The sequence below is a fragment of the Botryllus schlosseri genome, chromosome 1, assembly GCF_051294905.1.
Source record: "Botryllus schlosseri isolate E-star chromosome 1, Bs_hap1, whole genome shotgun sequence".
In the NCBI taxonomy this organism is placed as follows: domain Eukaryota; kingdom Metazoa; phylum Chordata; class Ascidiacea; order Stolidobranchia; family Styelidae; genus Botryllus; species Botryllus schlosseri.
Window position 1 is genome coordinate 37,471,481 of NC_137236.1, and position 17,634 is coordinate 37,489,114.

General features: G+C 40.7%; 2 protein-coding genes across 5 annotated transcripts in view; both read left to right on the forward strand.

Moving 5' to 3' along the window:
- LOC145436202 (uncharacterized) overlaps positions 1–17,634 on the forward strand; it is a 236,855-nt gene that overhangs the window by 206,454 nt on the left and 12,767 nt on the right. The gene's annotated exons all lie outside the window — the stretch shown is intronic.
- On the forward strand, positions 7,349–16,259 carry LOC145448910 (uncharacterized). 2 transcript variants are annotated; one of them, XM_080327371.1, is made up of 7 exons: positions 7,349–7,451; positions 13,989–14,036; positions 14,095–14,153; positions 14,211–14,439; positions 14,508–14,554; positions 14,656–14,825; positions 14,892–16,259. In XM_080327371.1, the coding sequence occupies exons 2-7, from the start codon at positions 14,003–14,005 to the stop codon at positions 15,163–15,165; spliced, it is 813 nt and encodes a 270-aa protein (XP_080183497.1). In that variant the 5' UTR covers positions 7,349–7,451; positions 13,989–14,002; the 3' UTR covers positions 15,166–16,259. The 2 variants fall into 2 exon arrangements, with proteins under 2 accessions (XP_080183497.1, XP_080183489.1); XM_080327363.1 differs by lacking the exon at positions 7,349–7,451 and having other exon boundaries at positions 13,075–14,036.

Consider the following 17,634-nt stretch of genomic DNA (forward strand, 5'->3'; position numbering starts at 1 on the left):
CCAAATCATGGTAATATAATCCTTACGTAATTTGCCAAATGATTCTTTGATCTAATTTCAATGCCGATATAATTAGCAAAATGTTTCTATAATATACAAATTCTAATCTAATTTTAAGTTTTTCTGAAAATGCTACAGGAAAACTGTGTCGTGCGAAACGAGCCACCTCGGTGGACAGACATTTGCCATTCTCATGCTTGTGATTTGATATGAACTGAACTGAATTCTATTACGGGCATTCCTAAAAGTCTGGAAGGCGGAGACAGCGGAGGATGCGGAGAGCGGAACTTTCCGTCATTGACCTTTATAGACACGCGCACGTCGCGCATACGCAGTATAGCAAAGCAACTCTAAAACGTCAATCAATCAATATTTTCCTCGGAATTATACGCAATTATGTTAAGTCTAAATTGGGCGAGCAGCGCATGTATGCCGTCCAAACAGTTGGCGATATTCTCCGATAGTAATAGCGCACTGATGTCAATCAAAAACAATGGCAATTCGAATAGTTTAATTGAAACTATTATCTGACTTTGCAGAGACTTGGCAACAAATGGAGTACAAGTGACGTTTATTGGATTCCCGCTCACACAGGAATACGTGGCAATGAAAGGGCGGATAAACTCGCAAAACTGGCCGCTAGCACACCTGGATCCAATGACGTAAACGGAACGATTCTGTCACTTCCCGAAATGAAGTCATACACCAATGGATTATGTGCTGAGAAGTGGATGTCGGAATTAAATGGCATCGATCGAGACTCTGCGTACCTTCGTATGCACGCACCGTTCTCATTCATTCCCCGCCCACGAAATTTGTCGCGGAGGGAATCAGCAATTATATTGCGATTACAAACTGGACACTCTAAATTGAACTCGCACCTCCAACGCATGGGTTGTCACGACAGTGGTCTCTGCGAAACGTGCAGCGTACCGGAAACTCTCGAACATTTTCTACTGACGTGTCCTCGATACGATCACCAGAGACAATATTTAAAAAACGTAGCCGAACGTAGCAGTGTGAGCTTTACGTTGGAATGTCTGTTACCTGATCCGCACATGGTTATTGCGATCGTAGAATTTGTTATTTTGTGTAGGCATATCTGATTCAACTATAGCTCCCTCAGGCCTGGTGCACAAGACCCTGGTAGTCGAGCACCATAAAACCCCTTATACATATACATATATATATAAACCATAAACTTCAGAGCTAAAGAAAAATTAAAAGGCGAACATAACAAGATGAGACCAGAATCCATGTAAGCGGATACCGGTGATTAGCGTGAAAGTCAACCCTCAATAAGATGACATAATGGACTTTTTGGATACTGTTACAATATACTGAAAGCGGAGAGCAATGCGTCGCGGAAGATGTTTCGAAACAACTGAGAATAACGGAAAAGTCAACCGTGCGAGCTCCAAGCCATTTTGGCGACTGGCATCGATGAGCTGACATAGCGGACACAGTGATAAGTTTTTGGCGCATTTTTCTGCATTTTTCACTCGACGCAGATTAAACAGTGAAATTACAGATGTATGGCAAACCTAGTATATGATGGTGATCAAAGTATAGTCATTTTCTTAGTAACTTAAAGTAAAGCTGTTAATTTCTAATCAGTGACAAGTAAAAGGGAATGGGAGAAGTAGGCCTATATAGCAACGTTTGAGAAACACATTCGACTGTGCGGCATCAGTTGAATCAGACATTTTACACAAATGCTAGGGTATTTGTCACGACAGAGAGATCGGCCTCATTTTGACTGCGTCATCGAAGTTATTTGACGATCAGGATGCGATAGGACCTTTTGGCAGAGGGTAATCTCGTTTTCAATACCGGGTCATTTCGCCAATCCGTCTCGTAATACGAGCGCCTGGCCTGTAAATCGCGGATATCTGTTTCACGTACAAGACTTATTTGGTCTCGGCACGGGGATCGAGCCCACGGCATACCGATCAACACAACGTATGACCTGTCATTACGTTATCTCTACGGAACACTGCACAACAATATTTTTCGATGTGTGGAATTTATTAATATTGAAATAAACACGTCAATTTCGTGCTGATACAATCGTCAGCGACTAGTAGAGAATTAGATAAAGTACGAGCTATCATGAAAATTTTATCGGATATTATCATAATTCGTCTGCTACCATTTCTCACGAAATGAACTAACTTCTTCTCAGAATAACATCACGATATATTACTTTATGGGTGCGAGGGAGACGATCTTTTACTGATTCGGTCGGCGGTAAAATGGGCGATCATCAGATATCGCTAGATGGCGCGCTGGAATCAAACAATTGCGTGGCAACGTCCAGGGTTAGTCAGAATTCAAAATTTAAACCGGTACAATACATCCACCTGATCGGTGGAGGTGCAGAGTATTTCGCGTAGTATGGTACCATCCACTATCCACAGGGTTGTGGATTCGAGTCCGACAGAGGTCGACGCCCACGCCCGAATTCCTTCATAAGTGTTGGAGGTTGATCTCTAGGCTGATCCTCGCCATCCAATCCTCGTGACCGGTGTTTTAAAATGTATAGAAGTGGGCCGTGCTACCAGTTGGTAGACGCAGGATCTTAATAAAGAATAGGCGTCTGTTGTAAATGAAAATTGTAATCGAAAAACACCATGACTACCACACACGACAACAACAGTCTGGTCTGTGTTGTATTTTGTCACGTAAATCATGATGACGTCAGTACATCCAAAAAAGGCAAAAAAAAAGTTTCTTTATAATTTTTCATGACTTCGCCCAAGCGGCACGGTCTTGAACTAGACATAATCGAAGAATAGCAAAGGAGGAAACAAATTATCTGCGAAGATGTCAGATTTATTTCGTTGATTTGGCACTTTGCGTATTCAGAAGCTTGAAAACCATGAGTAAGCTAATTCAAAACCTGTAAAAAATAGTTAATATAGAACAGGAGCTCTTTAACTGGATCCCACAAAAGATCATGGCAATCTTGGTGTTGTCATATCAAAGTCAATTCAATTGTGTCATATAATCGATAATAACATAATACCACCTGGAATCGAAATTGATGCTGCGAACAGATATTATCGCATGCTGTTGTTCCATACATTGTTCCGTATGGCTGCAAATGCTATAGATAGAGTAATAGACAAAGAAGGCTGACATTAAAAGTCAATTTATCGTTCGGGAGAAAAAGGATGTGGGTGGTAAATTGGTAACATCAGGCATCAAAATCATAATCAAAATAAACAATGTCGGCCTGGAGTATGTGACTATTGCAGTCGAAAAACACCACGAATACCACAAACAACAGCAACCAGTCATGTCTAAAAATATCGATCGATCAATTGAAGTAACGGGAATTCGGGACAATTGGACGTCGAGATATTCTAGATCCGTGGTCCCTAACCTTTTTCGACTCATCGTCCCCTTAGCCGGCTCGGCATGTATTTATCATCCCTCATATTTTCGGTTCCGGGAAAGAGGACATATAAACGGGAAACACATACAGCTAACTCTAATCGCTGGTAAGTTGACTATGAAAGGTCAAATTTCCGGGGCGATCACGTAACATCCAGTTATCTGAGGTTAGTTTGGGGCGAGTTTACATTGTTTTCTTCATAATAACCGACGGTATGCGGTTTCCGGGTAACCACATATATCTGAATGTACGTTCTAACATTTTCGCCCCTATCGCCCCCTTCGTTTTGCAAGACTGCTCACTAATGCGCGATATCGCCCACGTTGGGAACCACAATTCAAGACCCAGGTTCCCGCTAATTTCGAAAGCGGGTTTCAGAATATATCAATTATATCAAATATATCAATTATAATTATACATCGTTATGTATACATTCATTTGTACATATATGAATGTAGGCAGGCGCAGTTCATGAGCTAATGAGTTAATGTGAGAGGAAGAATATCGTCCCGACCGTAATGAACTTGTTGATTGACACGCTGATTTTCCATGCGTTGTGGAATTAGCTCTCGACACTAAGCCATACATTTAAGTTTAAGTTTGCACACCCACAGGTATTAAAAGGATTTTTGGATATGGCGAACAATACCACTTGCGTTGTAATCTCCAATCAGAAAATAATCAATAACAACAACATGCGTTTGTTACAAAAGTGTTTTGATATTGATACAAACTTTTTGTAAATCGTGTATTTTCATCCACAGGTAATATTATACTGCCGGAGGCGGGAAACAAGTTCGCGAAGTGTAACTATTAAATTATAAACGCTTGGAGTTTAACGATCCGAAAGCCAATTTCCGACCCCATATTGTTGTTTAGATAGAGATATTGATGATAATATAAATCGGATGAAATCGCGAACAAAGCTCGTTGAGACTGTGACGGAATACATTCGCGGTTGGTTCAAAGCATCCTGGAGTAGTAGTGGCGATTGTAAAGACATGTCAAAACAATTTTAGCTGGAAGTACACCAAGGTCTGCAAAGTGAAGAAGTAGGCATACGTAGTTTCGACGGTTAGTTAGGTGGAATGGTCGCATACCTTTAACAGTTTCTGAGATTTCTAATTGCGAAATTGCAAAATGCAACCAACGCAAAGTGACCAATGTCACTACAAATAAATCTTCGAATGCATATTCCGGTATTGCGATATATTTCATGTCGTAGCAAAGTAATACAACCTCATGGCCAATTTCTTTTCCACCTTTCAAAGCCCAGAATATCAAGTAATTCATTTTTGGGAAGCGAGTGGCGCAGTTGGTTAAACACTGCGGCCACGACACCAATGGTGTAACGGGTGAATAACCGCAGCCACGTGCCGGGGTTTTCCCCGCACATGTTTTCGGTGTCGGGCCCAGGAAATGTGTGGTTCCCGAAGGATTGTCTTTTAATTTGTTTATATTCTTTTCGTTTAGAGCGAGTTAAATTATTGTTAACCGTTTCCAATAAATATCATAAACCGTTTAATGATTGATATAAAGAGGCCAAGAGACGTGTTAGCATCAAGACCGCTGAGCAGTGAGCAGGCTTACATTAATGTAGCAGTCTACAATCGACTCCAATCGTCTAAAGTAACTGTTACAAATGGTTGCTGGCTCGAGTCTCGGCTCTGCCATGTCTCTATGTGTCGGGGGTTCATCTGGGCTCCTCATCGCCGAACCCGCTGTAAATACAGCGCATTGAAAAGCTCAGAGGAATAGAGAGCCAAACTCTTGAAAGATGGCATCAAATGACTCAAGACAAGTGTACTGAAATATGTGTATGTGTATGAAATTTACTGTGCGGGCGCATTTAACCAAGTTGTTGCAAGCGCCAATTACGAGTGTCAATAAACAAACAAACAAAAGTAATCCATTTTACATGAACTGTTCAGGTAAAGGTGCCGTGGACGAAACCTGCACTTGAGTAAGAGAGTGCAAGAAATAGGAAAAGCGTATAGTGGTGAGCTTCGTCGCTATCTAAGCAGACGGTCCGCCTCGCCCCGCAGCGTTCTTCTGTTCTTACGGCGACAACAAAGCTAAGTTAAAAGACCCGATAAAGAAAGAAAAGAGCAAGAGATAGCGCGAAGAAAGACTAATATCGAAGAAGACAGTGACTGAGACATCTAAGTCTAAGATATCGTAAATGGTTGTTCGACATCCTCCTATCCGTTAATCACATCGCATTGTGTGTCATTGCATTGTACGTTTTTGTGTACGTCTTGGGCAAAGGAAATTATATTTATGACGAATATTGAAACCTACGCCAGTACTCCGTAACAGTGGAAGTGCTTCAATTATGACAGCCTCTTGTCGGAAACTAGAAAAATTTTTGGAGCGGAAGTACCTTTAGAATTTTCAGTTACAACAATCAGGATCAGTCTAATAATTTGATCATTTCAAAACGCCACGAGACTGCGATACAATGAAAAGATAGCAAGGTGTCGTAACGACTTGGAGTAGTCTTCGAAATCATGCACCCTCCTGCGCCTAGGCGACGTAAAGAAGAGGCATGCACACTGAATTGCAAGAAATATGGGATAACATAAACGAGTAGCGATGAAAATGAATGACGTGTGTATCGATAGGTGAGGTCGATATGTCAGATCCACGCCCGGTAATCTTTAGGGATGACTTGTATTCGAATTATGGAGTCAACTTTCGAACCGATCATCCATCCTAATTTCCTTTCAAGTAACAAGATCTCAACTATGTAGATAACAGTATCGAGGTGTCGATTTCTTGCGGCTACCACGCTGGCTTTTATCAAATATTTTTATCGGTCCGTACAATCATGACATTCGGCGTCGTCTATAATCAACGCGCTTATAACATAGGCACCTTGCGTAACATAAGATATCGAATATGATTACGCAAACACGAGAAAGCAAATTTGTAAGAAAGAGAGATGCGATTTTGTCCGAGTAGAGTACTCGGGATGCTTTTGGTGGTAATAATCGACCGTACTCCGCGTGATAACACGGTGTTACTTACATACAATTTGCAGAACTGCGTTCTCTATGTATGTGACACGCGAACGCAATTTAATTTGCCACGCATTGTATGCGAATTGCAACAAACCCAATTCCTAAACGTATCAGGGGTGGCCAACCTGATTGGTCAATGAAGTCAAAGGGCCACATGCGGTTTAACGAACCATAACGCGGGTCACTTGCATATTGATGACCTTTTACTTACAGGTGGATTAGGTAGCGGTGAACGCAAGACTGTCCACTCGCCAAAATCGCTAACATTTAAGCCCAATAGAATCAGTGGGCACGTGGCAATAATGTTTTAGCGGCCCGAACGCGAACATATATCCAGTTACCAAATGAATTTGGTCAATAATATCGGTGCTTGCATATATTGCAATGGTCCCGGGTCACAATTGTACCACCGGGCTCGGATTGCTATTCATATTCGGCTCAGATGCATTTCGTATGGCGTATTTCGAGCCATTTCCGTCAGCATCTCGAGTCAAGTCAAGCCATTCAAAAAAATCGGAGCAACGGTTGTCAGTAACGCTATACCTCTACTTTTCCTGAGTACTCGAGTAGGCATTGCGTACTTGTTCTTCAAGGGGTTGTGATTTTAGTCTATTTGTACTTGTACTCAACATTTTGTACTAACGTGGAAATGACTACTTTCACTTGTAATTTATTAGGAATGATGACCTTACTTCTACGTCTACATCAACGACGATTACACGGACCAGCTTCGAATAAGAGCTGAGTCATCTTAGCACTGTTGTCCCGTGATCTGTATGAATGTGTTATTATAGCGATAGAAACTGTCAATCGTCTCCAATCGTATACTGTTGCATCCGTAGGTAATATTATACCGCCAGAGGCGTGAAACAACTCGTCGTATAACAAGTTACTAATTCTAAAAACTTTTATTTGACACGAAATTATTGTTTGGATAGCGATCTTGATCGCAACACAATCGGCCAAAATCGAGCTCAAAGTTCGCTGCGACTGAGACGAGCAAATTCCTACACGACGGTAAATCGAAGGTTGGGAATACTTTACTTGTTTGTGATATTCATGCTGTTTTTCGACATCAATGGTCATTTACGCCAGGACTATATTCTTTATTGTGATTCCTTATCTGCCGACCTGTAGCACTGCCCACTCCTTGGCGATTTAAAACACCGCTTGCGCGGATCAGATAGCGGGGATGAGCCTAGATCACCAACACTAGGAAGGGGGCTCTGGAGTCGACCGCGGTCGGAATAGAACCCATAACCTATATTGTTGTTGCTTGATTAATGTGTAATTATTATCAATGACAAATGAATGTACGCTGAATTTCCTTTCCAAGGACCTGATAATTGTTGATCAGTTGATCAGTTTTTTAGCTTCCGCTTATAAGGACTACAAATAGGCTTTAGAAGAACAAAACTTGAACATTACAGCAAACAATATGTTACACAGCATTGTTCGATTCGTGCTGATGTGATCAAATCCCGATTGCTATTGCATACAGAGGTGATAAAAGTAGTCAGCGTCTTTACTCAAGTAGATGCGGAAGTAGCGATGTATATTTCGTATATTTCCACTCATGTACAAGTATAAGTAGCAATTTCCAAGACATGACAAAGATAATGTAAAATTACACACATACCAACCCCACCAGCCGCCTATCAACGTATATTATGTAAAATATTGCTAAGGAATGACAAATTTCTAACGTATTAAAATTCTTGACATCTGACGTACAAATCTGGATCACGAATCTGCACATGAACAGAATCCTGTAATCCTGAGCTTAATTTTTGGAAGAATCTTGGTTTTCAATATCAGTCGCCGTGAGTGATCTTAATGAGATAAACGGTCATGGACTGATGAATGTTTGTGGAATATTGTGCGACCAACTGCCGTTGATCCCTATACCCGTAAACGCCTTTCTTAGTTCGGTGTTCGCCAATTCATTACGAACAACATTTTGTCCACCCAAGCATCAATAGCATTATGTTTGCAAAGCGAAATCGAAATTTTCTGGGTGGTGACTCTAATTTCGTGGAATCACTTTTAAGCAGAGGTAGCATTCGACCTCTTGTCTTCTTTTTTAAAGTTTTCGTTAAATGTATGTGAAAATTGGATTGGGATATTGGAAATCAGCACTCAAATAACGGTCCGATGTATCTTCTGGAAGATGAGACGGAAAGAACACATTTTTTCTATAGTCAACCAACGAAAAATCTCACGGCAAGTGGGTATTTCCGGAGTCGAGTCGTAACGACCATCTTTTTTGTAGTCAACCAACAAAAAACTCGAAACATATTCACCAATTTTCCGGATTTTACTCCGGTATTGTAAGTCTGAAAATTTTGAAATAGTGTCCTTGTCGGATTCCCAAAATATGGTAACCATATTTTTAGTATAAGCTCAATTTATAAAACTCATAACATTAAAATCGCGCTGGAGGATATAGTATAACACTGGATAGATTTAAGTGATTCGCGCTATTTTAGTCAACGAGTATCATCGCGGAATACACGGGATAGGTTTATGTCACGTTTCCTAGAATGTTTAGTCGTATCAAATCTGGTACAGCGGAGTGAAATGAGATATGACGCAATTGGACATTGAAACCGTGGTATTTTGCACATAACATCTCAAAGATAATATAATAGTTATATCATGTAGTCCAATACAACTTGAGAGAATGAACAACCCCGACATAATTCGAATTACGCGGACATAAACAGCGAGCAGGCATTCAACATTCCGGAACACGAAGCAACGCGGCCTACGAGAGCGAGGGTTGATATCACTTTCGACTTCAAGTTCATGAAGTGTCTCGAAGCGCTATTCTTGATGTATGTTGTTGGATTAAGTGAAGTCACGAGTAAGTTAAGGAATACAATAAGGATGTAATTGTAAATACATCAGAACGCTCGTGATTACCGCACTGTCATTCAATAACAACAGCGTGGGCAGTGACTAATCTACTCTTCATTTCCCGAGTAGGCCTACTCAAGCAGGTTATTGCATACTTATTCAATGACCTTAGATAATTTATAATTCTACGCAACAGTTTTCATATTTTAAGCAAAACTGGACTGGGAATAGTTACTTTTTATTTACTTGGAAATCGGTCTTACGAGTGGTACTTTACTCGAAATATACGATGAGTTATAAGTAGGGCTAAAATATTTTGGAATCGGGAAGGGAGGACACATTTTCAAAATTTTCAGATTTACAATTGTGGGGTAGAATTTGGATACAATGGTTAATTTTTCACGACTTTGTGATTGGTTGACTGAGAAAAGGTCTACTTTCCGGCTAAACTCCGGAAATAAGGTTTTTCTTTCACGCTTCACACCTGTTGATTTAAAAAACGATGGTCACTTTCGTTCGGACCACGAATTTCCTATTTAGCGTCGTTCATGCCCATTTTTGGCTCTAAAAGCTGTAAAAGCGGACGAATTTCAAAAAGGTGAACACTTAGGCGTCGTCGGAGTACATTTTCAAAAACCTGAAAAAGCAGGACAAATCCTCCTAAAGGAGGACGTATGGTAACCGAATTATAAGGCTGGTAACCACGTCATTGGTCTGTTTAAGACAGTGGTCGGAAGCCCTTTTCGTCGAAGGAGCCATATTAACCAATATTCTCAGTTGTCAATGACAATCCATTGTGACGCCACAGTTAACGATTCATGACGTCATAGCTAGAATAAAAAATAATAAAAACAATAAAAACATGTCTTAAGCAAGCGCCATGTTTTAAACATGTTTGTTTTAAAGTGATTTTTGTTCTAAATGCAACCCTATGTGTGACAGTGTTGTGATAGCGATACAAGTTTGTTTCCAGTCGTATGGTATCACATCTGCAGGTAATACTGGGCTATACCGCCAGAGGCGTGAAACAAGTATACTCGAATTGTAAGTTACTAATTCAAAAAGCTTGGTTTTAACACGAGATTATTGTTTAGATACCGATGTTGATGATGATACTATTGGCCGAGGTATGCTCGGAATCGCGTGCTCGATTGCTGGTTTCAGCGCGCTAATCAGAAACTATATAATGTTCTGCGTACTTGGCTTCAAAATAACTCACTATTGGTGATCAATATTTCTCATTTTCACTCACGGACTCGACCCAGCAACACCGTGACCCGTGAATCTGCGAAACGTTGTTAAATTCAGAGCATCACGGTTGGATTTGATCAAAATTCTGTTAATGCTGAATGCAGAGGTGGCGATGTAATCACCATCGCTACTCGGACAGAGGTAAAAGTAGAAGTAAAGACTGTACACGATTTCAAATATAGAAGTACCGACACCAGAACATTTAAACTCTAGCGGTTAATCGCGAGACTCTAATTACGAAATTGCATAATGCGACCTACGCAAACTACCAATCACGGACACTACAAATAGGCGCAGTCTTCTAAAATATCAGTTACCGTGATATATGGTGCTGTAAAGCGAACCTCGAGTGGTCGTACGATATGCCAGCCGAAGAAGTTTCTAGCGGCTTGATTGTTTGATTGATTTTTTCGTGAGTTAATTATACCTATAGTTTGTTTGTTTGTTTTGGGGTATTTATGGGGTTTGTCGACTACTATGGTCATATATACCAGGCCGATATTCTTCTTATTTTCCGTAACTGCCAACTTATAGGACGGCCCACCTCTTTCGTAAGACAGCGCTGACGCGGATGAGGTGGCGAGGAGGAGCCTAGAAGCCTAGCCTACCTATAGTGTGTGTTGGTACATTAGGCTGCGCTTTGTAATCCAGTTCGTGTTTGAGCGCTCTGTTCGACAGGTATATTTCTTGGAGGAAGCTCCAAATTGAATGTTTTGGAAGACTAGAGCGGGATGAGACGGCATCGTATATTCAAACTCTGACGGTGTGAGGTGTTGGAGTAACTTATCGCCTAAACATTGATTTATTCGTTTGCAAGGCGCTGATGTGTTTTGGAAATTTTGTTGATAATATTCAACATATGGAATATTTCACGTGGTTTTCATGACAATTACACTTTTAAAAGCGATGCAAACACATATGACAAAATTTCGACTTTTCGAAATTCAAAGTGTAAAATACAGGTTGTTTTGCCGATGAACGATTCAGGTAGAAGTATGGAAGTAGTCTCAAATAAGTAATAGGAAAAGCTTACTCAAGTAGTCCGAATATTTATTTTCAATAACAACGAAATACTAATAATAACATCTCAAACTACATAGGCTAGATTACCGTATCGACGTATCTATTCCGTGCAACTATCACGTTAGCCATTATCAATACATTTGATCTCTTCGCAGAATCGTAAGATTCTGCACCGTCTATAATTCACACGAGCAGAAAATGGGCGTATTGCCTAACGGAAAATATAGAACATGATTACATAAAAACGAGCGAGCAATTTTAAAGTTATGCGACATGCGATTGTTACAGCGTAGAGCACTCGGAATGTTATTGGTGGAAATAATCGAGAATACTCTGCGTCATATAACTGGGTGCAGGTTATACAAACAATTTGCAGCACCGTATTGTCTTTTTATATGACACGCGTACGCAATTTAATTTGTTATGTACGGGTTACAACAATCACAATGATTAAGTATATAGATATGATCTTGGATGTGGTCAAATTTTGTTTTGGAGGTAATCTTAGTCTACTTTTAAGCAGTTCGCTATAACACTTAACGTCGTTGTGACGGAGGATAAGTCAAAAGCATAGGACTTGATAATACGCCAGTTCTGAGTTATATGTTTTAAATTTATAGTTCCGATGAAAATTTGGTGTTTTATTTCTATCATCAAAGGAAAAGCGTTCAACCTCTCACATTGCGCAATTTAGAATAAAATCTAATAATATTTGATGGTTGAGATGTACTACTATAGGTTACGATAATGCCAACACCTAGGAATACGGATCATTAGATATCATTGTATTTCTGAAAATATTTACAGATTTTTCGATGAAACATGATTCGACTCTCAGCCATCTCCAATAAGATTGGCCTCTAGAAAATAATTTCGTTTCCTAACATCGCAAAGTAAATGTCGGATAAATTCAAATCCCCGTTCGATAGTAAGCTCTCAACCGTCGCAATTAGGGTTGCATTTAAAACATAAATCAATTCAAAACATGCTTCTTTATTGTTTTTTTTTTTGTTATTTTTAAAGCAATGACGTCACGTACATTGAAGTGTGACGTCATACTGGATTGACGTTGACAACTGAAAATATGGGGTAAATATGCGTCCTTTGACGAAATATCTACGTAATATAGCTGATGAACCGACTTATTTGAAGGTTCCGACCATACCATATCGCATACGTCGGCTATATCGGGTGGTAATTATGCAAGGGCTCGTACAACATGTTTTTTGGAAAGCATTTACCAAATTATGGCATAATTTTACAACTTGAAAAAAACACAATTTTTGAAACATGTTTTAAACGAAGTGTTTTAAACAAGCATTCGTTTTAAATGGAACCCTATAGTCGCAATTGCACGGTTAGTTAGAACAAGTCGGCGCTATAGTCGACGAAATCTTGGAAGGAATTCACTCAAAAAATATTTTCAGTGTCTCGCCTTCCGGGCGTATAACACTCGTAATGAAATACCTTCTGTGACTTGTATCGGGTGTCACTAACTACTCGAAGTCGTGGTGTTAAGACTGGGCGCTACGAGAATAGTGTGTGGCTGTAGCATGCCCGTATCAACTACCGTTAATTCACCGGTTTCATCGCGGATAAGGAGTTGAATGATGTATAGATGTCAAATTTTAACGAATATCATCTTGGGTGTTCAATCACAGTTGTGTGGATTGTTACTATCTACTTCGTGAAGTTAGTACGTGATGCAGTTGTACATCGGTTACGGTTAAACGATTCTGTAGTAATGTTCCCGCCTTAATGCTGGTACCAGACTGGAATAACTAGATAGTTCATGTTGTTTATTTAGACCATTTTCAGTCTGTAATTTAATTGTCATTTAATTTGTGAAATGGTTCAATGCTCCCATTGAAATTCTAATCTAATTTGGGGTTTTCCTGAAAATGTTAACGTTACCAACCATGCTCGGTGTACTGACACTTGTCATGCTCATGCTTGCGAGAAGGAACCCGCATTTGATATGGACTGAATTTGATTTTCGTTGGATTTGATCTAATTCTGTATAAAATTCAATTTCCAAGTTTTCGCGAATTAAATCATTCTAATTGTAATCAAAATTGAAATTGAGTTAAAAAATAAACTATGACCAGGGTTTGATAGCGGGCATGTATGAAGGCCCGAGTTCTGCGTGAAGGCGTGCGAATGCCGATGTGCCTCAGTTTGTTCACAAGTTGAAAGTCAAAAGCACAGGAAGTTGTCATGGAGCGTAATATTCACACCTCAGGCCTAGAATCCCGAAAGTTGATGAGCCGTAGAATATTTTCGAGAGTAACGCGCATGAAAATGAAAAAGTAGATGAAATTTTATACGAAAACCCTACTGCAAAATGGTCGTAAACCTTCATCCATCAAATTATCAAATGGCTTTCTTCGTAATCCACCTTCATGCTCATCTCAAATGACAACTGTTTTCAGCTCTGTAGGTTAAGATGAAGATTTTCTTCGCCGTCTGTTTTCTCGCAGGTGAGATTGCGGTCAAATATATGTCGATCTGAAATTGAACCGCTTTATTTTCTCTCAGTCGCGAACCGGGCTTTTGGCACATCAGACGACGGCCAAACCGCCACCCGGCATGGAGTGGTAAGTTCATTGACGTCATCAGTGCAAGCCCGGGCTCCAACATCTGTTACATCACAGATCACGCCACAAGGACAAGACCCAGACACACTTGGACAAGTCATAGGCTCACATTCTGTCACCCACCATCAATCCCAACCTGTCATACAATATCAACCCCCATCAATTCCATACCGAGATTATCCAGTCCTGCCGATGGTTGACCCTAACCGCTATCCCCGCACTCCGACCAATAGCTTCATAGACACGTACATCAAGTACATGATTTATATGGAGCTGTTGAAACTGAGTGAGTTTATTTCGTGAAGTCAGTCGTTGTGCCAACTTTCCGGCCAAAACACTCTTGTTTTGTTGCAGTTCGTCCGACCACGACCGTTGCGGCCACCGTATCGCCCACGACAGTCGTGAGTATATGTAGCTATGGTCGCTAACTAGTAGAGTTGTTAAGTTAGCAAGCTAAGTTAGTAAGCTACCAAGTAAAGCAATTTTATTTGCATGCAATCAGGACCCGTGTACTTCATGGAAAGAGGTTGATAGCTGCAGGTATTACGTCTTCTACGGAAAGATGAGTTGGAACGATGCCAAAGAGGCGTGCACTCAAAAGTGCAGTTCCAAACTCGCGTCGGAATCATCGGAGCTCCAAATGGATGGGGCGACAACAAGATCCACCTTCGAGTGAGTACTCGTCTCTGTTGCTGCACCAAAAGGCTGTGTGTACGATCGTGGCATTGTTGTTGGCAGAGAAATCATGGCGCTGTTTCCCGGAGTGCCTGCTGGATCGAACGTTTGGATCGGAGCTTCTGACGCGGACAGTTCGCACACCGTCCTCAATCCCATGTGGTTGGACATGACTCCTATCACGACTGATTTGACTTCTTACGACATAAACGCTGGAATCGCAAGTTGCAGATATTACGCACCAGCCAGCTCACCCTCAACCGGCATTCGGTACAACGTCTGCAGCACCACTTCGGCGGCAACGCCTTCTTATTACCTTTGTGAATTTTGTCCCTAATTATGTAATTGGACCAATCTTCGACACTACAACCGTACTCCCCACTTACCTTTGTGAATACTTTCTCTGTATGGTAATGTTACTCGACTAAAGGATTTGGTTCTCAAACTGGGGGAGCGCGTCCCCAGGGATGCGTGAGAGCATCTGGAGGGGGCGCGAAGCTGCGGTCAACTGATTTTTGTTTCTCGCTCCGCGTGATTTAACTCCGTTTTATTGTCATTACGCTATCTATATTCCGAATTTCATATTTGAGAATTATGTCATCAACTGTCAATACCTTCCATCAAATTATCCGTTGGGAATGCCAGCATTCTGGTTTCTTTTCGTGATATGACGATAAGAGTAGTCTTCGAAAAGCTCAGATCAGATTAAGTAGTCTTTGCAGAAACTTGCATAATGTACATGGCTAACTCGGGAACTTCAACGCTCAATCAACAATGAAGCATCATGGGGTCAATAAATCATCTTATACCTGGCCCTAGTTTCCTTACTGCATTTCCCCCTTGGTAATAGCCCCTAGTCATGCAGCTGGTATTTCTAATGGGCCGAGGACTAGTCCGACACTAACCGTCTCATTATAGCTCATAGCAATAAAGGTATGAAATCCAAATTTCTAGTAATAACAATTTGCGATGCTTGGAGCAAGCAATGTAATATAAACGCAATACCAAAGAATCGCAGCAAAAAAGTGATAACGCGCCGTGACGATATCATATATCAATTCAGCTGGCTCGATTGCATGGCTTTCGCGTACTCAAGAATGATTGACAAAAATATAATCACACTACTCCAAACAGACCGAAGAATTTTGTCAAACCGTTCCCGAGATTACCGGACGACGGTCTGACATGTGAACTTCGCTAACTGAGAAATGTCCCTCTATATTCATTGCTTTTGCCTAAAATGTGATGTTCTGCTACTTTTCATTCAGCGTACAAAATGCAGGTCTCTTATTTACATTTCCAGATCGATATGACTGTTTGATAAAAGAGGACTCGAAGTCCTTTGCAGTCCTTCCTATCCGTTTGTATTAGTGCATCTTGTGGCGTTTTCGAATCGATAAAGTTTATAGCAATAAACTGAACTGAACTGAACGTATATGATCATGGAACTGACAGTAATGAACAGTCGAAAATACGAAACTGAAAGATTTTCACGAGTACGCTTGAGATTTGATTAAAAATGTATGAGCATCTATGAGGTGATTATAATGGATAGTATGTGGTAGGATCTTTGGCGGACGCACCAGAAACATTAGGGGATCCCGTGTATTACAAAAACGATAAATAATCATGTGGCTGCGTAGTTGCTGGTTGGACTAAGTCACAGCCTTCGAGGTACAAGTCATTGCACATTTTGAATCCGGTCACGTCAAGTCAAGACAGAATTGTAGTCAAATTGGATTGTAAAAGTATGTGGCATGATTTAAAATCAGTACTTTGTGTCAGTTGTAAGTCATTCTGAATCACGGAACGATATAAATATATAAGTGAACACGAAAAAGCGTTGGATCGCCCACGCAAAGACAGAACCGCTAATAAATACCGCGAGTAACTACATAACCTCAGTCTGAAATTATTAGCCGGAATAGAGGATCAAACATGATACCCCGAGAAGTTGATGTAATGTAATGCACTATATATCTACACATCCATGACGTACAATTTAAGCCTGCTGCTATGGACGAGTAATATAAGTTCATATCCTTTATTCGTTCGATTTGAATCATACAACAGGGTTCCGTAAGTTGAGCTGAGCAATCTTGGTAGACCAGAGATGAATTACTATCAAGATTCATTTACTAGGTAATTCTCTACTAGTTGCGGATGATTACCCCTAACGAGTGTCAGCCGAAAATATTCAGGTTCATTTCAGTATGATTACGCTGTTCAAGTATACCTCCAAGATGCTTTTCCAGTAATTAAATGGTAGTACGACACGTGAGGTTCCCTCTGTTACAGTGGTTCCCAACCTTTTTGTCTTCATTCCCCACTTCAGATTTAATCCGAGCCTTTATTCCCCACTAGGCCCGTAACAGCACTTCGTCAGCCCCCCCAAAAAACCCTGGTCCTGGGCCCGCCACAGAGTGATAAACCAAACTTATCAGGTACATTGGGTCTACTGTTTAGTGCATCGCCTTATTTCGACTAAACGCGCGAAGCGCGAAAAATTTATGTAATTCATGTTTGAATCGGCCAATATGATTGGGATTGCATATATCTTGCTATCAATTTTTTAGCCCCTCTCTGCTCACGTAATCAGATTTACCGGTAGAGCTGAGTGAGGTGTATTGGAAAAGGTAAGACCCCTAAATAATAATTAAACATCTTCTGGCGGACCCGTTCGTATATTTTCCCTGCGGGATGGCACTTGTCGTGTGGGAATCAGATCGCCAGGACAGGAACATTCGGCGACAGTCGCCTATGGACAATTAAACATATATGTATTGTATACATATGGAAGTTTTCG

Bases quoted from the DNA above. Each gene is read 5' to 3' on its own strand.
- LOC145448910 (XM_080327371.1), top strand. From the start codon at position 14,003: ATGAAGATTTTCTTCGCCGTCTGTTTTCTCGCAG. The intron at 14,154-14,210 runs GTAAGTTCATTG...GTTACATCACAG, and splicing joins CCGCCACCCGGCATGGAGTG to ATCACGCCACAAGGACAAGA. The intron at 14,555-14,655 runs GTGAGTATATGT...GCATGCAATCAG, and splicing joins CCGTATCGCCCACGACAGTC to GACCCGTGTACTTCATGGAA.